Source organism: Cibotium barometz, chromosome 34, assembly GCF_041138505.1.
Source record: "Cibotium barometz isolate CiBa-2024 chromosome 34, ASM4113850v1, whole genome shotgun sequence".
Lineage (NCBI taxonomy): Eukaryota > Viridiplantae > Streptophyta > Polypodiopsida > Cyatheales > Cibotiaceae > Cibotium > Cibotium barometz.
This window is the reverse complement of record NC_141079.1, coordinates 45,086,306-45,112,554: the sequence shown is the minus strand read 5'-3', so window position 1 is coordinate 45,112,554 and position 26,249 is coordinate 45,086,306. Positions and strand designations below refer to the sequence as shown.

Here is a 26,249-nt window from a genome sequence, read left to right as displayed (position 1 = left end):
TAGGGAGAGTCTCCCGGGCTGCCATGATGTATTCACTGCTCTTCTCTCTGTTAGGAGCAGGAGAGATCTCTTTTGTAGCCCTATGGGCGTTTTTTACATAACTAATGAAAGGATCTTTTCTCGGGAAAAAAAAAAAAAATCGGTCATCGGTAGTATGAGCTGAAAGTACTCCCGCACAGATTTCCGAAGAAAGACAACAAAACCGAGAAAAGAACGAAGTTGTCTTACTGTCTGCGGTATTGACCAAGCCAAAACCTTCTGAACTCAGTCACAGTCAATGCTCAGCCCGTCTCTTGTGATCTTGTGTCCCAAGTAAATAATTTCCGTCATAAAAAACTCACATTTACTTAATTTAGCATACAGTCGATTCTATCTTAAAATAGTCAAGAAAATCGTGAGGTATCTAACATGATCCTCGAGAGTTCGAATGTAGACTAAAATATCCTCGAGGAACACAACCACGAACTTTCCCAAATGTTCACGAAAAAGATTGTTCATTATTTGCTATAAAGTGGCTGGAGCATTGGTCAATCCAAAAGGTAATACAAGAAACTTGTAATAGCCATACCTAGTCCAAAAGGTGGTTCTTTCAATGTGCCTTTCATGAATACATATCTGGTGGTAGCCAATACATAAATCTATCTTTGTGAAATACTTTGCTCCCACTAAACAATCAGGTCATCTGATCTAGGGAGAGGATAGCAGTTCTTGATTGTCACTTTGTTCAGTCTCTTATAATCCACACATTCACCAGGTGTTTCAGTGGCTGGCTCCGCTGAAAGCAAGTCACTATAAAAAGCAATGGCAATGGCTCTGATCTCCCCGAGCTCAGTAGCTATCGATCCATCCGGTCTACCAAGCTGGCGAACCCCTGCTCGCGCATGACGGGGTCCAGTGATCTCAAGGGATTTGTTGAGAGGTTGTGGATATAAGTCGAATTACCCTATCCCTTGGAATAATGATTTGGATATGGCCTTCAGACTTTTGAAAGATAAAGTCAATGAAGCTCCTACCTTAGCACTATCCGATCCTAGTCGGCTTCATGTTCTTGAGAATGATGCGAGTGACTATGTGATTGGGATTGCTCTATTCCAAGATGGTAGACCTGTTGCTTTCGAGAGTGAAAAACTAGATGACACTCAATCTCATTGGCCAACCCTTGAGAAGGAGCTTTATACTGTCATTTATACTCTCAAGGTTTGGAGGCATTATTTATATGGCTCCAAGTTTATGGTATTTGACTGATCATCAGTTAATTAAGTATGTGTGTGATGTGGATGATTTGAGAGGACGAAAAGCTAGATGGGCAGAGTTAATGCAAGATTTTGATTTTGATATACACTATTGAAAGGGGTCCATGAATAGTGTAGTAGATGCGCTTAGTCGGATCAGAAAGGTGAATACTTTGTTGTTCACCGAGATTTCCACCGACTTATTTCAGTCATTGAGAGGGCTTTGCAGGACTGAAAGTTATTTTGGTCCATATTAGCTGAGGATCCAGGGCAGGAGCTCATTGATTGACCAAGACTCAGCGAATGAGCAGCCTACCATTCAAGCTGCGGGAGGCCAATGGATGAATCGGAATGGTTTACTGTTCCGTAATGACAAAATTTGTGTACCACAGGTCCCGGATATTAGGTCCAAGATTCTTAAGGAGTGTCATGACACTCCTTCTGCTGGACACCCCGGGGTACACAGGACATTAGCTTTAGTGAAACACACTTTCTATTGGCCAAAGATGAAAGGGTATGTAGAAGATTATGTCCTTAAGTGTTAGGTTTGTCAAGCAAATAAAGCTGAACGTTTTAGACAGGCTGGGATGTTGCATCCTTTGCAAATTCCAAGTAATAAGTGGGAAAGTATTTCCATGGATTTCATTACTGGATTGCCAAGAACACGTCAAGGCCACGATTCTATTTGGGTTGTTGTGGACCGTTTGACAAAGATGGCGAGGTTTTTACCTACACGAAAGAATGTTACAGCTACACAATTAGCAAGGCAGTTTATCGAGCAATTGTTTAGACTGTACGGTATACCGCAGGACATAATTAGTTTACAAGTGACTTTTGGAGACTTGTTTTTGAGAAGTTGGAACCAACTTTGAATCTGTGTTCCTTATATCATTCTCAATCTGATGGCCAGACTGAAAAGGTGAATCAGACTTTGGAGGACATGCTTCGTGCATGTCTCCAAAAGACAGGATTCATGGGAGGATTATCTTCCTATGTTAGAATTTGCATACAACAGTACTAAGCATATGAGTACAGGTTTTAGTCCTTTTATGCTTATGTACGGATGTCAACCTAGATCACATGTTACCGTGGGATTTTCAGGACTTGAGCATCATGCAGTGCGTACTTTTTTGCACGACATGCAGAAAATGTTACAAGTTGCAAAGGAATCTATTAGAAGTGCTCAAGATAGAGATAGATTTTATTCTAATAACATCATTCATCAAGAGAGTTCTCTGAAGAAACGATGGTGTATTTGCGAGTTTCGAAAGATTCTGAGACTTAATGGACGGGTCAATCTCTAAAATTATCCCCTAGATACTGCGGACCATTTCGGGTTACGCGCTGGATTGGTTCAGTTGCATATGAATTGGACTTGCCTTCTCATGTGAAAGTTCATCTTGTATTTCATGTCAGCAGACTTAAGGAAGTACTGGGTGGAAAAGACCAGTTAGTTACTCCTCGAGAAATCATAGATGTTGAGGATATGACATTTCTGTCACTCGAACCTGAAAAGATTCTTGGATTTTGGAAAGACGATTGCGACATACGTTACTCTCACGGAATACAAGATCAAGTGGAAGGATCGTGTTGAGGAGGATGCTACATGGGAGACATTGACTACCCTTCAGAGAGACTACCCTGGGTTTTTACTGAGCTCAGGAGTGAGCTCTTAGAGGAGGGGCAGTATGTCATGTACTCCTTAAGAATCTTGGACCTGATGTACGGGACCTATGGTACACAAATTTTGTCATTACGGAACAGTAAACCATTCCGAATCATCCACTAGCCTCCTGCAGCTTGAATGGTAGGCTGCTCAGTCACTGAGTCTTGGTCAATCAATGAGCTCCCGTCCTGGATCCTCTGCCAATATGGACCAAAATAATTATCAGTCCTGTAAAGTCCTCTCAATGACTGAAGTAAGTCAGTGGAAATCTCAGTCATGGTTGTCACGGTACGAAAATACGATACCGTACGGGAATTTTTGGTATGATATGAAATTTTTGGATACCGTACGATAAAATACGGTTTTTATTTTTTACACTTACAACCTATGGAGCTTCAAGCTTGAATGTGAGGGAAGGTTGGGAGGGGAGGAGTCTACAGTGCTTGAGGAACCAGAACATGGATATGTGTCTCTCCCGGTTGGATCTCCCGATTGTCTCCAAAAAAGAACCTGGATGGGTAATGCAATACCAAAGGTCTCCCAGTGTAGCGTTATGACTAAGGGACCGTCTTTGCACAAATACGAGGAGTGCATCTAGGGTGATAATGTTAGGGACTCCTCTCTAGATCAAAATGGCCATGTCCAAATCTTCTCCCTCGTACATAACTTGAGAATCTAATTGTCTAGCCTATCTATACCAGGGATCCCCAAGTGATGTAGCAAGATTCTCTCATCCTACCAATCAAGTGTACACTACCAGTCTACCTCGCCAGATTTTTTAGGTCTCTCAACAATCCCATATGGAATACTGAGTGGACAAAAGTTGCGAAGTATTGCAAGCATTTGGGATCTTCGTAAAGCAAGGTTTCTATATTTTTTTAAAGCATTTGGAAAAATTTTTTTCAAGGAAAAATGATTTTTTGGAATTTTTTTTAAAAAAAAATCAAATCGTACCGTACGATATCGTACGGTATCGTACCACTCGTACTGTACCGTGCGAACCTGTTCGTACGTGTACGAGAAACAACTATGATCTCAGTGAACGACAAAGTATTCACCTCTCTGATCCGACTAAGCGCATCTGATCAATCAATACCACAAACTTGGAGCCATATAAATAATGCCTCCAAACCTTGAGCGTAAATGACAGCGTAAAGCTCCTTCTCAAGGGTTGGCCAAAGAGATTGATTGCGTCCTAGCTTTCGACTCTCAAAAGCAACAGGTCTACCATCTTGGAATAGAGCAGCCCCGATCGCATAGTCGCTCGCGTCAGTCTCAAGAATATAAGGCCGACTAGGATCGGGTAGTGCTAAGGTAGGGGCTTCCTTGACTATATCTTTCAAAAGTCTGAAGGCCATATCCAAATCATTATGCCAAGGGATAGGCTGATTCGACTTACGTCCATGACCTTTCAACAAGTCGATCATCGGTAGTGTGAGCTGAGAGTACTTCCGCACAGGTTTTGGAAGAAAAACAAAAAACTGAGAAAAGAGCGAAGTTGTCTCACCGTTTGCAGTATCGGCCAAGCCAAAACCTTATGGACTCGGTCATAGTCAATACTCAACTTGTCTCGTGTGATCTCGTGTCCCAAGTAAATGATTTTTGTCACAAAGAACTCACATTTACTAAATTTAGCATACAGTCGATTTTGTCTTAAAATAGTTAAGACAATCGTGAGGTAGCTAACATGATCCTCAAGAGTATGACTGTATACTAAAATATCGTCTAGGAACACAACCACGAACTTTCCCAAATATTCACGAAAAAGATCGTTTATCATTTGTTGGAAAGTTGCTGGAGCATTGGTCAAGCCAAAAGGTAATACAAGAAACTCGTAATGGGGATACCTAGTCGGAAAGGCGGTTCTTTCGACATGCCTTTCATGAATATGTGTCTGGTGGTAGCCAGTACGTAAATCTATCTTTGTGAATCATTTGATCTAGGGAGAGAATAGTGGTTCTTGATTGTCACTTTGTTCAGTCTCTTGTAATCTACACACATTTGCCAGGTGTTGTCCCTCTTTCTCCTAAGTAACACAGGCGCACCCCAAGGTGATTTACTTGGACGGATCTAGCCCATTGTCAAATAATCTACAAGTTGTTTGCTAGTCAAAGAGACCATCAAAGCTGAGCATATGTTTAAAGTATATCTTACACAAGTGTTTAAGCATCATGGAATGCCGAAGTCCATTGTGGGAGATAGAGATCCCAAGACTACAAGTCTCTTTTGGCGAGCCTTATTTGATAATATGGGCACCAAATTGGACTTCTCATTAACTTATCACCCTCACCCTCAAACGATGGGCAAAGTGAGGCTGCTAATTCAGTCGTGTTGGATCTCTTGAAATGTTATGTGGCAGATCAGATGTCTTCTTGGGAGAAGTACTTACCGCTTGGGGAATTTGCATACAACATGGTGCATGCATCTACGGGAAAGGCCCCATTTGAGATTGTTTATGGAAAATTGTTTTTTCCACCCATTCTTCACACAAAGGATGATATGTGCAGCTGATGAGCACGTAAAAGACTTGGATATTGCTTTTGCTTAGGTGCGGACAGCCATTGCTGTTGGGTAGGAGGGAAGCTAGCGCGCACACACATACACACGCACACAACCTCAAGCACAGAGAAACTGTGAGTGCTGGAAAAGATGTACTGAATAATGATATAAAATGAAAGTACAAGTGAGTACTAAAAGGCCTAGGGCTAAATGCCCAACACACATAAGTGTGTTCACACGGGGAAAAAACCTGTGTCTAGTCACAGGGAAAAAGTGCCCGTGAGTAAGTTGGGTTCACACCTGAACTAGCCGAGAGTGGACATGACCAACAAACCCCCCTCAAGTGAATGGTGTGAACGGGTAGCAGCAGGGTGATAAAGCTGTGAATGCTACCTTGCACTATGCTCCACAGTAAGAGTGAACTGGAGTGCCAATGGAAAAAGCAAGCACTATATGACGGGAAAAAGGAGAATCCCCAATGTCATAGTGCTAATACTAGAGCACAGTAGTACATAAATGCATCACCAGAAATCATAGTCACAGGGGACGGCGGGGACGGCGCCTAGGAACGCGGGGACACCGACACGGGACGGCGCAGGGACGGGGACGGACGGGGACGGACGGACGTCCCCTGACTGGCGTTTCAAACCGGGGACGGCGCAGGGGACGGCGTAGGGACGGGGGACGGCTGTCGGGGACGGCCTGTGCGGGGACGGCAGATAGCCGTTGCGCCTGCCCGTTTCTGGCCGTTGCGCCCGTTTCTGGCCGTTGCGCCTGCGTGCCGCGTGCCTGCCCCACTGTAGCCGTTTATGGCTGTTGGGCTTGGGCTCTACTAGCCGTTTATGGCTGTTGGGCCTTGGCCCTCTCTCTCTCTTGCCTATCTATATAAGAGCCCACCTCTACAAGGCTACAAGCTGCCACACACAAGTTCATTGCTCATTGCTCAAGCTTCTTGAATCTTCTCAAGTTCTCTCGAGTCTCTTCCAACTTCCAAGTTCCAAGCTCTAGGGCCTAGGCTCTCACCTCTCCCTCAAGCCTCTTGAGTCTTGACTCTTCCAACTTCCAAGCCTCTAGGCTCTCTCTCTCTCTCTCTCTCTCTCTCCTCAAGGCTCAAGAGTCAAGCGGCAAGCCATCTTCAACCATGGCATCCTCCTCACGTGCCGGGGCTTCTTGTAGAAGGACAACGGGATGGACATGGTGGGAGGAGGTAAACTACACCACATCCGTTCATGGAGGCGGTTCTCGGCCATGGGTATGCAAGCTTTGCCCGTACCGGCGAACGGGTGGCGCCGACAAAGTGCGAGCCCACCTCTTGCATGAGAGTGGGCATGAGGTGAGGTTTTGCACGAATGTCACGCCCGAGAAGAGACGGGAACTTCTTGACAAGCTTAGCGTCTACGAAGCGGTCGAAGCGACAAGAAGGACGCCACGAGTGGCCGTGGATCCCGCGACGATGGGGAGAGGAACTCAAGCCTCTACCATGGAGTCATGTGGTGGATCGGGATCATGCACACCATCACCTTCGCCATCAAGTCGGAATGTTACTCCATCCACGACACCGGCACCCTCCATCTCCACGGCCTCTCAATCATTACGTGGCCCACGGCGACAATCTACACTTGGGGAGAATTGGAACCCCAAGTTGAAGGAGGAGGTGGATATGGCGGTGGCCCGCTTCTTCTTCCACGACCACATTGCCTTTCAAGCGGCTAGGTAAGTGCAATCGATCATTGCCAATTCATCATTCATGTTTTCATCATCCTAGTCTCCTTCTCATTAGTAAATTACTTTCTTGAATAGGTCGGAATACTTCAAGGTAATGGTTAAGAAGATTGGGGAGTATGGCTCAACCTATATGCCTCCCTCATCCAAGAGCTTGCGCACTACATTGCTCGACAAGGAGAAGCGCATTGTAGAGCAAGCGGCCGACAACACAAAGCGGCAATGGGAGAGGAACGGAGTCTCCCTCATTGTGGATGGATGGAGTGACACCCGCAAGAGGAGTATTCACGGCATGGTTGCATATTCCCGTGGAGAGATGTACTTCATCTCATCTCATGATGCATCCGGCACTGGGAAGAGCGCGGATGTGCTTGCGGCAGAGTGGGCTACCACCATGGAGATCGTTGGCCCCGAGCATGTAGTCGGCTTTGTTGCGGATGGGGAGCCTTCCAATAGGGCGGCGGGAGCTATTCTCCAAGGTATGTATGGACATGTCACGGTGTCCTTTTGTATGGCTCATTGCCTAAACAACCTCCTCAAGGACATCGGGGCATTACCATGGATCAGCCCGCTCATTGAGGAGGCCAACACCATGGTCTCCTTTGTCCTCAACCACCAAAGACTTCGGCATGAGTTCAACAAGAGGTCCTGTCTCTCTCTTCTCAAATATTCCGACACCCGGTTCGCCTACAACTTTCTCATGTTGGGCCGGTTGAAGGATTGTAGTGGTGCTTTGAGGGGGCTTTTCCTTAGCGACGAGTTTGTCGCCATGCAAGAGTCCCATACAAACACTGGCCAAGAGTGTAGGCTACGGGCGGATGACGCCTCTTGGTGGGAGCGTGTGAAGACCACAGATGCTATGGTGAGGCCCATAGTCCACCTGTTGAGGATTGTAGACGCTATGCAGCCATGCATAGGCAAGGTCTACGAGGCCATGGATCGCATGATAGAGAAGTTGAAAGACTTCGTGCCTGACGAAGACAGATACGAGGAGATCCATGCCTTGTGTCTAGGAAGGTGGAATTCCTACTACTCTCCATTGCATGCAGCAGCTTATGTGGTGGACCCAGAATTCCAAGGCAACAAGCAGGAGAGCGACCGGGAGGTGAGCGCTGGATGGAGGATCATCTTGGATCGTCTTGTGCCTGATGCATCGGTTAGGCGCAAGATTAGGGACCAGCTTTCGATGTACAGGTCGTTTCATGGCTCCTATGGCTGTCATGATGCACAGGTTGACCGCTCCAAAGTTGGTGCTGCTCTATGGTGGGAGGACTTTGGTTCAGATGGACCGGAGCTGCAGCAGCTTGCCATCCGCATACTTAGCCAGGCCGTTAGCTCCTCTTGCTTGGAGCAACTTTGGAGTACCTACAACCACATTGCCTCTAGGAAGAGGAACCGACTCGGGGTAGAGCGTGCCAATGACCTTGTCTTCGTCAGCGCGAACTTGCAAATGCTTTGCAAGAGCATGACCAAGAAGGCAGATTCCTTCACCGAGTGGGAGATGAGTCAACAAGAAGAGCAACGGGAGGATGAGGTGCAGGAGCAGCATGCCAGTGAGGATGAGACTGAGGATGAGCTTGATGCTTCTTTGGCAGCCGCACAAGCTACCCATGACCATGAGGCGAGCACTTCACGTGGATGATCATTCATGGATCATGATTCATGGGCCTTACTACTTAGCTCTAGCCTCTAGCCTCTAGTCTTCAGCACTTTTTTGTCATTGACTCATTTGAGTCCGTCCTTGTATTTTGCCTCCTTAAGGCTCCTGAGTCTTGACTCTTGAGTCATGACTCATTTTGTATCTACTTAATTATTATCTTTGACTCAAAATCTTAGCATTTTAGTGTAAATTTGTGCTCATTTTGATGTGCTTCCAAAGTAGAATAAGTGCAGAGTAGAAAATTTAAAAAAAAAAGTATTTTTTGAGTGCCGTTCCCTCCCCCGTCCCCGTTCCCTACTTATGGCCGTCCCCCGTCCCGTCCCCGTCCCCGTCACCGTCCCCCGTCCCTTGTGACTATGCCAGAAATGCATGGCAAAGATCATGTGGACATCAACTGCATCAAATCAAGAGGCATCGCATAATACCCCCTTGAAGGCAAGTACCAAATGCCAAGCTGAACTGCATGTAATCCACATCAATGCTCTGTAACTGCACCAGTGATAAGCATAAGAAGAGGTAGCAGATATACGCATGTGTAATGGCAACAGGATACAGAAGTCATGCCTGTGAGACATGCAATGTAAGCTGCAAAAGTGAAACTCATCGAAGGAGGATCCGATGAGGAAAAATCAACAATGGTAGGGCTGATAAAGGTAAAAATTCAGCAATGGGAAAAGCTGAAAATGGGGAAAAAAAAATGGGGCCTCGAGGCGGGCATCAGCCAATGCTATGAGAGGATAGGTAAACTCTCAGCGATGCCATGATCAGTGGCATGTATGGCAAGTGTAAAGATGCATAATCCCACAATGAATAATATACATGTGACATGTCAAAACCATGAGAGCAAGCCAACACTGGCCAAGTGTGTAGAAGGCACTCCTAGTAAACATCACATGTGAGAAAGTGACAATGTCAACACTGTAGAAACAATCCCGCTGCAAGGGAAAACAGCATAAAAGGCATCTCCAGTAGACATCACATAAGAGAAAGCGTCTAGCATAGACCAGCATAAGGGACAACAAGCATAAGTGACCATGAGGCATCACGGACTGCATGTGGGCAAGTGAAATCCCCCCGTGAAATGCATCTGCTAGACAATGCATACCATGGAGTACAGACTATAGAGCATAGTCATCAAAAGTAACGGCATTAGAAGACATTTCTGTAAGCGATGAAGATGTAAGGGTCAAGGTTGACACATGTGTAGCCAAATTGGCATGATCTGCACTTGTGGAAGAAGATGCCAGCTTCTTTTTTTCACTCTCAATACGCTTCTTGCATTCCTCTATGGTAAGCCCTGTTTTCTTGCAATAATTACAGTGCTTTTTCTTTTCAGGTTTGTCCTCTTTCTTGGGAGGATCCGATGGGCTAGGTTTAGGCCTAGATCTATTCCCACGAAATGGAGCAGCTATTGCTGACTCAGTAGACATCATGTTGGTCCTGTTGGAACAAGATTGCTCTTCATTGAGCAAGAGAGTCACAAGGTTGTCAAAAGTGACCGCATTAGGTGCATTGCCAGCCAACAACCGCAAAGTGGTGCCAAATGTCTGATAAGAGTTAGGCAAATTACGCAAAACTGTGTGAACAAGATAGCTATCTGTAACTTGGTTGAACACAGTGCTAATCAATACACTTAAATACACTAAGATTTAATGGACACTTGCTCAAATACAAGAAGTAAATTGTTGAATTGACAAGAGACACACAATGAGCTGGAACGGCTGACCCCTCCCTCAAATAAAGTATATTGATCTTGGGAGAATCAAGTACATAGTGTCATGGGCATTTTTGACCAGATTTCCATACCAATGCATATGAATACAGTATTGCAAACAAGTGGTTGCCGATGTAGACTTACAATCCACGCTACCCTCTCAAGTGCCCATGCTCCTTACCATCTGCTCTCTATTGTTCCAACAACACATGGTAGCAACAATTTGCAAGAGAGCATGTAGGACAAGAGAACACTACACAGGGTATGTGATCTTGTAATCCGGTTCCTCCTTCCTGCTACTTGCTCCCATATTTAAGCATAAAAGCTTACCAATAGAGTAAGTAGAGTCGATGACAGCGGAAGTCTTCGCGATAGAAGTCCTTGGAGTCTTGAGATCTTCGATTTGTCGCATTTCTTCGCGACAAAAGTCTTCAAGAGGATGAAGGGAACCTTGGGAAAGCTTCCCCTATGGTTCAACTTGAGAAAGGAGGGTTGAAATTAGGGGTTTCAGCAAAAAGACCAAAAATTACAGTAATAAAGAGAGTTGTTTTGCTGAATTTCAGTCATTGGGAGTGTGTAGGAGAGTGATTAGCATCCGGAAACACTCTTGGAAGCTTGAAAAACACCTTAGCAAGCTTGGAAATCGGGTTGGGAAGGAGAATGTGCAAAAAATGCAGCCCAATAGCCCTCATGAAGGAGGCGCCAATCTCTAGAGAGAGGAGGAGGAGGAGTAGTGAGGTGGTGAGTTGTCCAGTGTAGGTGGCAGGCAGGTGCTTTGTGGAGCAAGCTAGAGTGGACACATGGTTGGTTACTCCCTTTGTACAAAGGGGATAAGGTTTGGGCGATCGACATTGGGTTATGTCCACCTCGGGACATCAGTGTGTGTGAACACCGGGCTGGTCATAATTTATAAGTGAGTTTTGGTTGCCCAAAACTTAATGAAGTGTGTACACACTCACTTATAAATTAGTGCTAACTCCTAAGGCTAGGTTTATGACCAATACTTACCACCTGCTGCTGTCACATGCCACATAACCATGTCAGCAGCGCAAACAGTGTCACACGCACGATTCATGGGCGGGCGTCCCCTAACTCGGAACTACACATTGGTCAAGCAAGCATGAAAATAGCATGCAATTTCCATGCAAGCAAGCACATAAAGATGCTATGCAATGCAGCATTGGTATGGACAATCCCCGTTCATGAGACTATACCAAAATAGATGTGCTCCAGGCAAGTACACGAGGTACCAGACCCAATGGAACACCAATCCACCAAGCATTTCCAGGCATGTACATGGAGGCACAAGTCCCAACGGAAAGCCAAGTCCACAGTATCACATGAGTGGCATCAATCCCCAGCATATACAATTGCCATGGACACCAGTCCAATGTACATACATGATGAGAAAGCACGGGTGGACCAATTAGGTGGCCAAACGGTGACACTATCTGTCAAGACCTCATCAATGTTAATGAGCTGCACTCGTAGGTCTTTCATATGCATAAGGTACTGATCGATAGAGTCACCTTCAAGCATGCGGTCAGTCTCAAGCTTGCCCTGAAGGTAAGCTACACGAGCCTCATTGCGACCTGAATACAACGCCGCCAAGGTATCCTAAGAACCCTTTGCAGTGGTGCAGGAACGAATATGCGGAATGATATGCCTGCGGCACGAGAGAGCAATCAATGCATGGACACGAGCATCCCTAGCATCCCAAGTACGTTGCTGCTGAGCAGGAGGAAGACGAGGAGGTGGACCTGCAAGAGGATGAGTGGGAATCACTTCACCTTCCGTTGGAGCAGGTGCAAGAGGACGCTCCTTAGTGCCATCCACATATAGCCATACATTCTTGGCAACCAATACATGACGCATCATATAAGCCCACATAGGGTAGTTATCCCCATTGAGCTTGTCCTCTTGAGATAGCATTCCAAAGAGGTCATTGTTACTGTTGGCCATGATAACACAGCAAATCTGTCACAAGTCACCACGAGTAGGCAATGCCTAGCAAAACCGTAAGAATGCGGGAGATAAATAGCAGGATAATCAATGGACTGAAAGGGAACTCCTTCACCACGAGAAATACATATGCATGTCCCAAATCTGCAAGTGTACTGCACGATGATGCAAATCTGTCAAAGTGTCCACAATGGCATACATATACTGCAACAAACTACAGACGTATACATGTGCCGTCAAAAACACGATCAGCTGACACCTGTAAAAGCTGCAAGTACTCAAATCCCGGCAAATCAAAGGTAACTTCGAATGCTCCAAAAATGGGCTCAATGTAGAAAAGCCCTAACTTTTAGGCAGCCAATTAGACCAAATCTGAACCGGATCTGCACATGTAAATCTGCTAATGCGATTGTCACCTGAACCAAATGCTGCAATGTCCAAAAATTGGGGGAAATGCCCCAATCCCAACCAAATGTGCCTGTAATACCCAAAAAATTGAGAAAAATGCCCCAATGCCAACCAAATGTGCCTGTAATACCCAAAAAATTGGAGGAAATGTCCCAATGCCAACCAAATGTGCTTGTAATACCCAAAATTGCCTGCAAATAGTGCTAATTTTTGCAAAATAGTGTCAATTTCTGCAAAATCCCCAAATTTCTAGTGCAATTATGCACCAAATTTGCTGAAATCAATGCCAATGTGTGCCAATGTTTCAATTGTAGGCTCAATGGTGAAAAGCCCCAAAATTAATGCAACTAATTTGCTAATTTTTAGCAATTTTAGGTCAAAATTTGCAAATCCCACAAACCTGAAATCTGTAAGGGATTTGGAGTTGCAGTTGGGCAGCAGCAATAGGCAGGTGGTGTACAGATATGAGGCAGGACATGCAGATCTGACAGATCTGAGGCAGTTGCTGCACAGTCGTACGACAGTACAGGGCGTGGTATAGGGCGCGGTACTTGGCGGCGACGGCGGGGCATCGTACGGCGGCTGCCCGTGAGGGCGACGACAGAGGCGGCGGCGACAAGTTTGAGAGGCGATTGATCTAGATCTAGAGGCGGCGAAGACAGATCTGGTGGCGCATAGGGGCGGGGGCGGATCTGAAGGCGACGACGGCGGCGAGCAGCTGAGGGGGGCGACAGGGCGGCTGAGGGCAAAACCCTAATCCTAAACAGCAAAACCCTAATGGAGCAAAACCCTAATACCAATAGGCTGAAGCTCAAGGGCTGAAGGGCAGCAGCGGGCAAATCCTAACCCTAACCCTAACCAGGCTTTGATACCAATGTTGGGTAGGAGGAAAGCTAGCCTGCGCGCGCGCGCACGCACACACACACACACACACACACAACCTCAAGCACAGACAAACGTGAGAGTGCTGGAAAAGATGTACTCAATAATGATATGAAATGAAAGTACAAGTGAGTACTAAAAGGCCTAGGGCTAAGTGTGTTCACATGGGGAAAAAACCTGTCTCCAGTCATAGGGAAAGAGTGCCCGTGAGTAAGCTTTCCTATGAGTGCCCGTGAGTAAGCTGGGCTCACACCTGAACTAGTCGGGAGTGGACATGACCAACAATTGCAAGGTCACAAGACAAGCATAAAAAGGTTGCCGACAAGCATAGAAGGCAATTCGATGTTAAAGAGCATGATTGGGTATTGCTGAAATTTGAGAAATCAAGACTTGCAAAGGAGCATATCCTAAGCTCTTCTAACAAGGTACTATGGGCCTTTTCAAGTGATCGAGAAGATTAATGAAGTGGCTATCAGGTTGGCATTGCCTAGTCGTTGGAATATACACAATGCTTTGCATGTGAGTCTTCTTCGTAAGTATGTAGGTAGGGCCAGAGCCCAGTGAACCGGTCATTGAGGATCCACCGGACGTGGATGAGCTTGAGGAGATTTTGTAGCCAGAACAGATTGTGTATCACAAGGAACGCAAGCTTGCTGCAGGCAAAGTTGTCAGGCGTCACCTTGTGAAGTTTAAGAACTCTCTTCCCATTGATGCTAAATGGGTAGATGAAGAGTTCTTTAGAGATTGCCCGCATTTGCTTTATACATATTTGGATGCTTTTCAGTTGCGAACAACTGTTTAGAAGCCGGAGGGGATGTCACCATTTGGCCAACCAATTGGTCCACCCGTGCTTTCTCATTATGTATGTACATTGGACTGGCGTCCATGGCAGTTGTATATGCCGAGGATTGATGCCACTCATGTGATATTGTGGAGTTGGCTTTCCGCTGGGACTTGTGCTTGTGTGTACATGCTCGGAAATGCGTCGGCCTTGGAGGATTGGTGTTCGATTGGGTCTTGTACCTTGTGTACTTGCTTGGAGCATGTCTATTTTGGTATAGTCTCATAAACGGGCATTGTCCATACCAATGCTGCATTGCATAGCATCTTTATGTGCTTGCTTGCAATTAAAATTGAATGCTATTTCCATGCTTGCCTGACCAATGTGTAGTTTTGGGTAAGGAGACGTCCGCCCGTGAATCGTGCATGTGAAACTGTCTGTTGACATAGTTATGTGGCGGTAAGTATCGGTCAAAAACCCAGCCTTAGGAATTAGCACTAATTTACAAGTGAGTGTGTATACACTTCATTAAGTTTTGGGTGACCAAAACTCACTTATAAGTTATGACCAGCCGTGTGTTCGCACACATTGATGTCCCGAGGTGGACAAAATCCTATGCCCACTGCCTAGACCTTATCCCCTTTGTACAAAGGGAGCAACCAGCCATGTGTCCGTTCTAGCTTGCACCACAAGGCACTTGTTCTCTCTACCAGTGGACAATTCACCAACTGCCTTCCCTCTCTCTCTAGAAGTAGGCGCCCCCTTCATGAGGCCTTTTTTGGCTATATTTTCTGCACTTTCTCCTTCCCAACTCCATGCTAGTGCATTTTCCAAGCTTCCAAGAGTGTTTCCAAGTGGTGTTCACTCTCCCATACACTCCTAATGACTGAAATTCAGCAAAACAGCTCTTAAATTTGCTGTTATTTCTGATCTTTTTGCTAAAAACCCTAATTTCAACCTTCCTTTCTCAAGTTGAATGATAGGGGAAGCTTTCCCAGGGTTCCCTTCATCCTCTTGAAGACTTTTGTCGCGAAGGATCGCGACAGATTGAAGATTTCATCACTCCAAACGCTTTCATCGCGAAGACTTTCGTTGTCATCGACTCTACTTACAATTGGTAAGCTTTGATGCTTTAATATTGAAGCAAGTAGTAGGAGGGAGGAGCATGACTTTATGTTTACATACCCTGTGTAGTGTTCTCTTGTCTTACGTGCTCTCTTGCAGATTGTTGCTACCATGTGCTGGTGGAACAATAGAGAGCAGATGGTAGAGAACATGGGCACTTTAGAGGGTAGTGTGAGTTGCAAGTCTACACCGACAACCACATTGTTTGCAATACTATGCATTGGTATGGAAATCTGGACATAAATGCCCATGACACTATGTACTTGATTCTCCCAAGATCAATATACTTTATTTGAGGGAGGGGCCGGCCGTTCCGGCTCATTGTGCGTCTCTTGTCAATTTAGCAAATTACTTCTTGTATTGAGCATGTTGTCCAAGTTACACTTGGGTCCATCGCCTCGAGTTCTGAGGATGCGCGAGCTTCTTTTCATTGCCCTGCACAATCTCCCACAAACCCTTGTGGATGAACGAGATCCACATATTTAGCTTCCAATGGGCATAGTTGGTTCTGTCCAACTTGTCCTCCTTGTTCATAAGCAATAGCAAACCTCTGCAAGCAAGCCTTTGTGCCACCGATGATCTTAGCACTCCACCAATCTCCAAAACTTCTCAAACAAACTCCAACGCCATGGAAGGGACGGACGGATGAGCCCCCTCTGAGAATTGAGGTAGAGTGGGACTGGACTGCAGCAAACAAGCTCACAAATCTTGCCGGAAAATGCCCACAAAGCAGGCAGAACCGCCAAAGAAGAGGTAGGTTGTTAATGCCACTAGTTGGGAGCGCTCCACACTTGAAGAAGATTTGAAGACCACCAATTGCTATCCAAGGCTGAAAAAAATGCAGCCCACACACTACTGGCAACATGAAAAACGCTGATGAAGAAGATGGCGAATGTGGCTGCGTTTTCATCTTGGGTACTGCGTTTTTGGCATAGCAACTGTGCTTTGGTGGGTGGCAGCAGTTTTCTCTCCAAGATGAAAACGCAACAACAAACTACAGCCACTAGTTGATTGAAGAAAAAAAACGCAGGCTTTCTCTTCCAGCAAAAAATGCCAACTTAAGCAGATGAGGGAGGATGTTGGTAGCTAAGCAATTGATACCATGATAAAGTTGCACAATGTGGAAGCAAAACAAAGGAGAGAGGCCGAGAGAGAGAGAGAGAGAGAGAGAGAGAGAGAGAGAGAGAGACATCAGACAATGAACATCTTATTATGTAGCATGAGGCTTTTACAACGGCGATACCAGCGAGCAAAGAGGCATTACAATGTGCAAGGATTGGATATTGTAACTGATGATGAGGCGGCTCTTTTTATAGGGATGCTAGGAGATGGCCGACTGTCCCTATGGAGCTGGCCAATTGCTCCACAACCCATATATCAAGGGAAAAAGAATATAAGCTCAATTAATAGGCATAGTTCCCAAACATTGAGATGCACAATATTCTAATAGGAGTTGCATAGCGTCTCGTTCAAGCCTTTGCTAGTGTTCTCGAGTTGCTTGTTCTGCCCGTCGTCGGTCTTCATCAGCCTTGCATTTGGCGTCCTTAGCCTTCGTTCATCATCACGTCAGGCTTCTTTGGCCCTCCATTCTTCAGCCTTTTTGGCTGCTTCTTTTTGTCTTTGTTTGTCACATGCACCTCGCACTGTAGTGCATGGTGACAAGATGGCTCATCATCAATGCAAGCAGTAGAACCCTTTAGGATTTGATATTTGTCGTGACTCATACGCCATGACCACATTGTAATCCTCAGTCCAGGATATGTTAGGCACGAGCTACGTAGGTCATTCCTCAGCCTTAGAGAGTCAGTCAGTCAGTCAAAGTCCCTTAACCCACTTGGAGAGAATCATTCATGCATATAGAGTCAACAGGAGCCTTAGGGTTTGCATCAAAGCATGTTTACATCTTGCATATCATTCATCCCATATGCATGTAGACCATCTAGATCATTGCAGAAGACTCAGAATATCATCCAGTATTTTTCCCATATTTTATAGCATTTATCTAGCATTTTTACCATATTATTATCAACATTATCCATTTATGCAAGACATGTTGCAGTTGGCCAGCTTTCAGCCAGCTGACCTACACATGAGAGGCATATAAATAGCTCTGCCTTGCATCATTCATCTCATATCATAATCATTGGAGTCGAGGGTTTCCCTTCAGCACAAGGAGCATCAACGCATGAAGCATTCAGTCCTTCATTATCAAAACGTAGCATCAACAACATTCAGCCAGTAGAAGCACTTCTGTACCTTGCATTTTCAGCATACGTACAGTTGGCAGCATTCACTCACATCATCGTTTTGCTACAGCTCTATCGGTGAAGGTAAAACGCATTCATTCATTCATTCATTTTCAGCATATACACACAGCTTAGAGCAGTCCCAACAATTAGCCCCTTCTCTTAGCCTCAGATTTGCAGCCTTCCTACATTCCATTGGAAGAGTGCATAGGCTTGAGATTGGTCATCATTGGTGCTTTTACAGTTGTGTACAGCTCAGCCCGACTCTTGGTCTTTCAAAGGTCTTGCATTTGGCTTATCTACAGTCCAAAGTCAGTCCCCATTCATTCTCTTCAAAGATAATAAAGCAAATACTCCTAGCAATAGCAGGGAGCCCTTCAGTGGGTAATTTGGGACCCAATAAGGTGTATAGATGTATCTCTCTCTCTCTCTCTCTCATCTCTTAAAGTTTGAAGTGATAAAGTGGATTGCTAAAGACTCGTGAAACTTAGGATAAAGAAGGCGGTGTGAGACTTATGTGACAAGATCCTTCGTTACGCATAATTCCATTGCATGTTACATTGGTATTAGATTCAACTTGTTTACACACATTGCATCCTAGCGTGAGAGCATCATTGGATGGTTAAACTTCCCGGCACGACTACCGACTTCAATACCATGTCTACAAAGGAGAGTACACATCGGCAAGAAGACGTCTCCTCCGAAGGAGACCTTGCTCTTCCGCCTACTATAGATATAGCTCTACCTTGAGTACAGAATGAGCTTCTTATGGAGCGTCTCCAACTCTTGGAGGCAACAGCAGCAAAACCCACTTCTCCAGTTACCCCCCGACTTCGTCACCCTCTTCTTTCAGATGGAACAACAAAGACGAGAGGATGAAGCTAGACGGCGGGAAGAAATAGTAGACAGACGGGACTACGAGGAAGGCCAACGTAGGATCGATAAAGACTAGTGTCAGGTTGAACTTGCCACTCGGGAGCACCAATGAGAGCTCGATCGAGAGCGCATGTTACTCAAACACCAAAGGGAAAAGGAGGCCATACATATGAAGTATCAACACCTCTCTTTAGTTTCTCCATCCATAGGTGCCACCAGCTAGAATCCCCTGACATCGACTAGACTACCGTCATCCAAACTCAACCGAATTTTAGTAAGTATTATGGTAAGTGTGATCATTTAGCTATTACTCAATTTATTCATCAATTTAATGGTCATTTTTCTTTAGCTAGGATCACAGATTCTCAAGATAGAGTCCACGTAGCGCCTCACTGTCGGGTGAGGCAGTCACTTGGTGGTAGCATTGGTCTAGTCTTCATACAGACCCGACCACATGTGTCACAGCTTTTTGCTGCGATACCTTTGTCCATGACCTTAAGACCAGATTTCTCCCTCCCCCCCCAGTATCTGACCAACCTGGCGGATGAGTTCTATGGACTCATATAGAACGAGTTACCTGTGCTTAAGTTTTCTGGAAAGAGTATAACTTTTTTCGGGAAAAAGATCCTTCAATTAGTTAAAGAGAAAACAGCCACAAAGGGCTAAATACAAACTCGCTTATAAGGGCGAGAAACAAGTGATCATAAGGGGGAGAGATGCTTTTCCTCTGGCTGGCCGCTCTATGAGAAGAAGGCTATCTCATATAGGGGGAGGGGGGGGGGGGGGGGGGAACCACACAGGTGGTCTGTAGTGCCAAATGGGGTCACCGCCTCTATTTGTGAGGAAACGGCCAGGCCTCCAAAGTCTCAAGAAGGCTTCCCGCCGCTTCCGCATGCGGTCAGAACCTCCCTGCAACTTCCCCCACTGATCGCGGAGGGTGTGAATGATGTCGAGCCATATGCTCCTGATGGTCTCAGCCGACGGAGTGTGGGTACCCTCGATGGCTTCGCTACATCTAGCACGCCAGATGTGCTAGGTTGCTATGCTACTGCAAATCTCCCAATGCTGGCATGGCATGAGCTTGGATGCCAAACACCTGTAGGTGGGGCTGTGACTGGTACTACTGCAATACAATGGTGGGAGACCTGAAGGGCATGGCCTCCCCCATCCTCCTCGTAAGTCCTGACCACTCTAGCCTCAGTGGCCCAAGCAACAATACCCCAAGTGATAATCCGGGTCGATACCCTGTCCATAGCAAAGATGCAGAGAATTCGCTGCCAAATTTGCTCAGCCTTCGGGCAATCCCAAAGGCAATGTCGCTGAGGCTCCTGGGGGTGGTCGCGCACCTCGGGCAAGCTGCTAACCGCCCTCCGATTGCTTGCCAAGTACCCACTGCCAGACTTTTGTGTGCCATCAACCAAAGGAAGAGAGTGATCTTCCTCGGCTGAAAGCTGTCTCAAAGCCTCTTCCAGAAATCTGAAAGGAAGCGCTGTGATAGGCCCTGAGACTATGAGGGTGCTGCTGCTGTCGGGTGTGCCATCTATCTTTGACATCCGGATCTTGCGGCTGAGCCTCGTTGTATATGCAAAGAAAGGGGCATCCAGAGTCTCCACCCGATATGTGGGATCATGTCACGTCCACTCTCCAGGGTCCCACTGCAACCGCGTGAGTGGTCGGCACTCCCAAATCCATAACCGCCAAAATCTCTCCCTGGCTACCTTGGCCGGTGCTGGATCTATGTGCCATGCACGTGTCTGAAAACCAATCACCCTCACCCTCTGTAAGGTGTAGCCTCTGAAATCTTCCATGGAAAGATTATAACTTAAGCACAACAGTTAGGGTTATCTGAGCAGGCCAAGATGGATCAATTCATTCGTGGATTAGATCCTAACATCCGGTTCACAATTTGTAACATTGAACCCAACACATATGATTGGGCTTTGACTCTTGCTCAAAATGAAGAAATGAGGAGAGCAAGCCTGTAAAGAGCCTTTTGCCACAGTTGCCGTAGTATCTCTCGCTTCTCCAAACCCGCTTGCTACCACCAATGCGGTTTAGGTCTTACCTTCTATGCATCCCATGCCATCCGTAGTGCTTGATGCTAAGCAGGAGGGTGAGACTACAACCACACAGAAAAGCCAAATCCAAGCTTATGGCTCTACCAAGGGCCGCTAGTTCATAGTCCTTTTTGACATAGGCAGTTCTGAGGATGCCATCTCTCCTCCGTTTGCTACCAAGTTCCACCATGAGCTGTACGTTAGTGCCCTATCATTTGGAGGTGGACGGATTTACACCTGTTCTCTGCATCCACATGTCTCAAAAGTGACAACAGTTTTCTTTTCAAGTTCAAAAGGCCTCATTCTAGTGAGATTTCATTGTCTTGCCTCTTTTGGGGTGTGACATGATTTTAGGAATCCAATGGTTTCGTTAGTATGAACCCATTCCCAATTGGGGGCAGGACACTTTTATTATCTCTAAAGGTTTTCTCGAGCGTGTCATGATTCATGGGGATAGGAACATTCTTGGCATTCCTATGATTTCTCATCTCCAGGTCCGATGAGCTATCCGCAAGGGAGCGGAAGGAGCATTGATTTATGCTCGTGCTCAGATAGAAGTTTCCTTATCGTCTTTCCAAGACTTTCAAGGGCAACCTAGAACAGCAGTCAGTACTCAAACATTTGAAACCTATTCCTTATGGATGCATTTTCACAGTCAACACAGACCACCAAGCACGTAAGTGGCTCTCGGCGATGCCAAGTGCCTAGTGGAGTGATTGGCACACTAGATAGATTCAGCTCTTCCACCAATTTGGAGGACTGAACAAGTACATCCCTGGTAAGCCTTACCCAGTGGCCGATGCTCTTAGTAGACAAACCCGCATCCTGATCATTCAGGAGTCTACTTGTTGGCGGACTACTTGGAAGCCATGAACCTGCCACCAAGCTAAGCAGGAGGGAATGTCACGTGCACCCTACGTAGGTCATTCCTCAGCCTTAGAGAGTCAGTCAGTCAGTCAAAGTCCCTTAACCCACTTGGAGAGAATCATTCATGTATATAGAGTTAGTAGAAGTCTTAGGGTTTGCATTAGAGCATGTTTGCATTTTGCATATCATTCATCCCATATGCATATAGACTATCTAGATCAATGCAGAAGACTCAGAATATCATCCAGTATTTTTTCCATATTTTATAGCATTTATTTGGCATTTTTACCATATTATTATCAACATTATCCATTTATGCAAGACATGTTGCAGTCGGCCAGCTTTCAGCCAGCGGACTTGCACATGAGAGGCATATGAATAGCTCAGCCTTACATCATTCATCTCATATCATAATCATTGGAGTCAAGCGTTTCCCTTCAGCACAAGGAGCATCAACGCATGAAGCATTTAGTCCTCCATCATCAAAACGCAGCATCAACAGCATTCAGCTAGTAGAAGCACTTCTGTACCTTGCGTTTTCAGCATACATTCAGTTGTCAGCATTCACTCACATCATCGTTTTGCTGCAGCCCTATCGGTGAAGGTAAAACACATTCATTCATTCATTTTCAGCATATACACACAGCCTAGAACAATCCCAATCAGCCCCTTCTCTCAGCCTTAGATTTGCAGCCTTCCTACTTTCCATTGGAAGAGTGTATAGGCTTGAGATCGGTCATCATTGGTGCTTCTACAACCCGACTCTTGGTCTTTCAAAGGTCTTGCGTTTGGCTTATCTACAGTCCAAAGTCAGTCCCCATTCAGTCCAAAGTTAGTCCCCATTCATTCTCTTCAAAGATAATAAAGCAAATACTCCTAGCAATAGGAGGGGGCTCTTCAGTGGGTAATTTGGGACTCAATAAGGTGTACAGATGTCTCTCTCTCTCTCTCTCTCTCATCTCTTAAAGTTTGAAGTGATAAAGGGAATTGCTAAAGACTCGCGAAACTCAGGATAAAGAAGGTGGTGTGAGACTTGTGTGTCAGGATCCTTCATTACGCATAATTCCGCTGCATGTTACATTGTTGCTCCATGATGAGGAATAATCTTTTATACTTTGAAAGTTCTTTTGGCTTTTTATCTTCTTTGATTGCTTCCTTGGCTTTTGCAGCTTCCTCTTTGGCTTTTCTTTTTTCTTTTTCTTTGGCTTTTTCTGCTGCTGTTGCTTCTTTGTTGATCTCTCCTTTCATATCTTCTTTGTAGCTTTCTGAAGAAGTCTCTCTTAACATTGTGGAGGCTTGGGTGGTTTTTCTTGACTGTAGTTTTACCATCCACGGGATGCTCTCACTTTTGGGTAGCTAAGTTGGGTCACAACCTGCAACTCTGATATCAATGTAGCATGCAATAGGTTGACCATTGTAACACGCAACAAAGCCTTCTTTAAACTTGTGAGTTTATGCAATTCATTTGACTTAAGAGAGAAGAGTTGAGAGAGAAGATGAGAGTTGACACCAAATTGGGCAAGCAAGAGTATTTGCTTGCATTACTTTGGAGAACTTTGTACAATGATGTGAATGATGACTGTGGATTGCCAAACGCAAGGACGAGGAAGATTGAACGCAGGTTGAACCAATAGCACTGTTGAAGACTATGAAGTGACTTCTGCAAAATCGTGAACTGCTGAGGATATGCACATATGTTGGTTGAAGATGACATGATCTTCTTTGCTGCCTTGGATTGAAGCACGGAGTGCTTGAGGCTGATTTGTATGCCCCAAGAACCGGAGGGAACTTAATCACACATGTTGACTTGAATCCTTGATTGAACTTTTGTAGTATAAGATGATTTATACAATGATTTAGGTGCTTCTTATATAGTGATCTATGCTGGCCGACTGAATATATATGGTGTTTATGCTGGCCGACTGGTATGTGTGAGGGGTTCTATGATGCTATGCATCAAGACAAGGCAAAGCCCATGTAATGGGCTGCCTTATCGGCTGACCCATGCCCATGTGCATACCTAGATGCTCTTTACATGCTTCTATATGCTTCTAGGCTTGACCTAGATGTGCCCTAGCCTAAGGTGACCTACGTGTGACTCTTCTCCAAGTGGGTTAAGGGACAAACCCTGACACCTAAGGTTAGAAGAAGACCTATGTAGCTTGTGCTTGACATGTCTTGGACTGGCGCTCACAATGGGGCCACGGTATACAACAAATACCTAAAAAGGGTATTAATGATGTATAATATTACATTGAATGCTGAGCGAGTGTCACAGAGCACCATAGTGTAGGGTGCATGTGACACATAGCTTGCTAAGTTTCTTGTTTTAGTCGTTCCTTTATCAGTTGAACTTTAGTGTTTGTGTTTGTAATGTTGGATATATTCCAATTTTTTTTTCCCGACTAGCCTTAGGCACAAGATCCTCCTTTAGTTATGATTTTTTCACTACCCGCCGTCGGAGATGTTGCTGAGGAAACACCTTGGGGGTCTTGAACCCAGGATCTCTTGGTCCTAGGGAAACACCTTCACCTCTTGGGCTATCACCTCATGGATATATACCAATCTTATGAAGGTATATATAGTATTTACCCAAGGCTTAGTGGGATTACAGGTTTAATAATTAAGATTTGAAATATTTGGGGTTTTTTTTTTGTGATCTATGCAATTTTCACGTTGATTGTGCAGCACTCCTTTTGACATATACTTGAAACATACTCAAAATGTTCATTGTACTCAAAAGCGCGTGATATTTTTGCGGGAGTGGGACCATGGCATCTTCTTTTCCTCTAGTCCCACGGGTCTTTCATGGCATCATGATGCTCCTCAGTGGTTGAAATCACCTTACATATTTGGGGTGATTCTATTCTTTTCCAGCTTATAGCTGTGATTGTTGTATGACTTTTTCATACTTAATAGAAGTTTCTTTTTGAAAAAAAAAAATGTTCATTTGAAATGTTTATGAAACCCTTCTCAACAGTGCACTGTTATGGCTTCCGTTTCGCTTGCATCATCCACAGGCAGCAAAAACATGCAGATTTAATCCTCTGATGATCATACGAATTCACTCACTTGTGTGGGAATTGTAAACCTTCAAAGCTTGTTTTGACATTTTTATAAGCAGCTCAATGAATCCAAGGTTATAGGAATGGGATTCTTATACTCAATCCTCTCATCAATGGCTGCTAGTTGCAAACATGTGTCTCATGTAAGACTGAGAAGAGCTATTCTCATGTGTCCAGTTGAGTCATATGCGGTTTATTGTTATGCATGTGTTTGCATAAACGAGTGCATGTGATTATTTTCTATTTATTTTGCTAGCCATGTATTTTGTTAATGATCCCTCAGGTGGAAAACTAGTTAAAATGTGTTGCATCTTTATTCTTTTTTCTAAATATGGATTCTCCACTGCAGACTACAAGAAGGGATCTTGCTGCACAGGATGAAGATCCTTTCGACTCTATCACAGACAAAATCCCTCAAAAACCTGTTACTTTTGTAGAAGGTGCCTCGTACAGTTTAATCATTTGCTTTGGTTTTGCTGTCGCTGGTTTCGCTGCATATGGAGTATTCAAGGAGCTTATTTTCGAACCCAAGGAGTGAGTCATTCCCGTGTGTTTTCTTAAATTTTTTTATTGGATTTGCACGCATACCATAGCTTACAAGCTCCACTAATGGGCCATGTCTTTTTCCAGGTATAAGGTTTTCAACAAGGCATTAAACAGAGTTCAGAGTGATAGTCAGGTTCTCTTGCCAGTTTTAGCAGGCTATAGCAAGCTACTGTAGGTGTGTGGCTTGCAACTGACCCCTAACATGGGCATGAATGCATGCAGGTGACAGTGAGGATCGGCACACCCATTACTGGCTATGGACAGGATACTCGTAATCGTGCAGCCAGACAACATATTCCTCATCGTACTTGGGCAGACGAAGATGGAGTTCAACGAGTAGAGGTGAGGTCCATGCATGCATCTAGTGTTTTTTTCCAGCTACACTAAGTGGGGATAGGACTTACAGCTCTTAAGAGGGACTAACAAAGGGAAGTGTGTCCTTGAGGGTCTCTTGGAGATTTAGATCACAAGATGGACAGCACTTGTGGGACTAAGAAAGGAAAGGGTGTCCTGCAGATTTCATGGAGGTGTTAGATCATCATGAGTGTTTCCTTATGACCCTGCAAGGTGTGTTTAAATGCAGAGGGTGCTGATGGTCTCTCTAAGTGGGGTTGTAGGGATACAAAGAGTGCCAATTAGCATGAAGGACGTGTTGGAAACTTGGAGTTTAACGAGTAGAGGTGAGGTCCATGCATGCATCTAGTGTTTTTTTCCAGCTACACTAAGTGGGGATAGGACTTACAGCTCTTAAGAGGGACTAACAAAGGGAAGTGTGTCCTTGAGGGTATCTTGGAGATTTAGATCACATGATGGACAGCACTTGTGGGACTAAGAAAGGAAAGGGTGTCCTGCAGATTTCATGGAGGTGTTATAGATCATCATGAGTGTTTCCTTATGACCCTGCAAGGTGTGTTTAAATGCAGAGGGTGCTGATGGTCTCT

The 26,249-nt window shown here is 45.2% G+C and overlaps 1 protein-coding gene across 2 annotated transcripts in view; it reads left to right on the top strand.

The window, feature by feature from the left end:
• Positions 1–26,249, top strand: part of LOC147619083 (putative mitochondrial import inner membrane translocase subunit TIM21) — a 75,175-nt gene that overhangs the window by 17,719 nt on the left and 31,207 nt on the right. The window contains exons 2-5 of one of the 2 annotated variants that reach the window (XM_086774288.1): positions 24,718–24,905; positions 25,112–25,296; positions 25,393–25,441; positions 25,531–25,650. In XM_086774288.1, the coding sequence (XP_086630414.1) occupies positions 24,846–24,905; positions 25,112–25,296; positions 25,393–25,441; positions 25,531–25,650 (414 nt within the window). In that variant the 5' untranslated portion in view covers positions 24,718–24,845. The remainder of the gene's footprint in view (positions 1–24,717; positions 24,906–25,111; positions 25,297–25,392; positions 25,442–25,530; positions 25,651–26,249) is intronic. The other variant, XM_086774287.1, reaches the window with a different exon arrangement.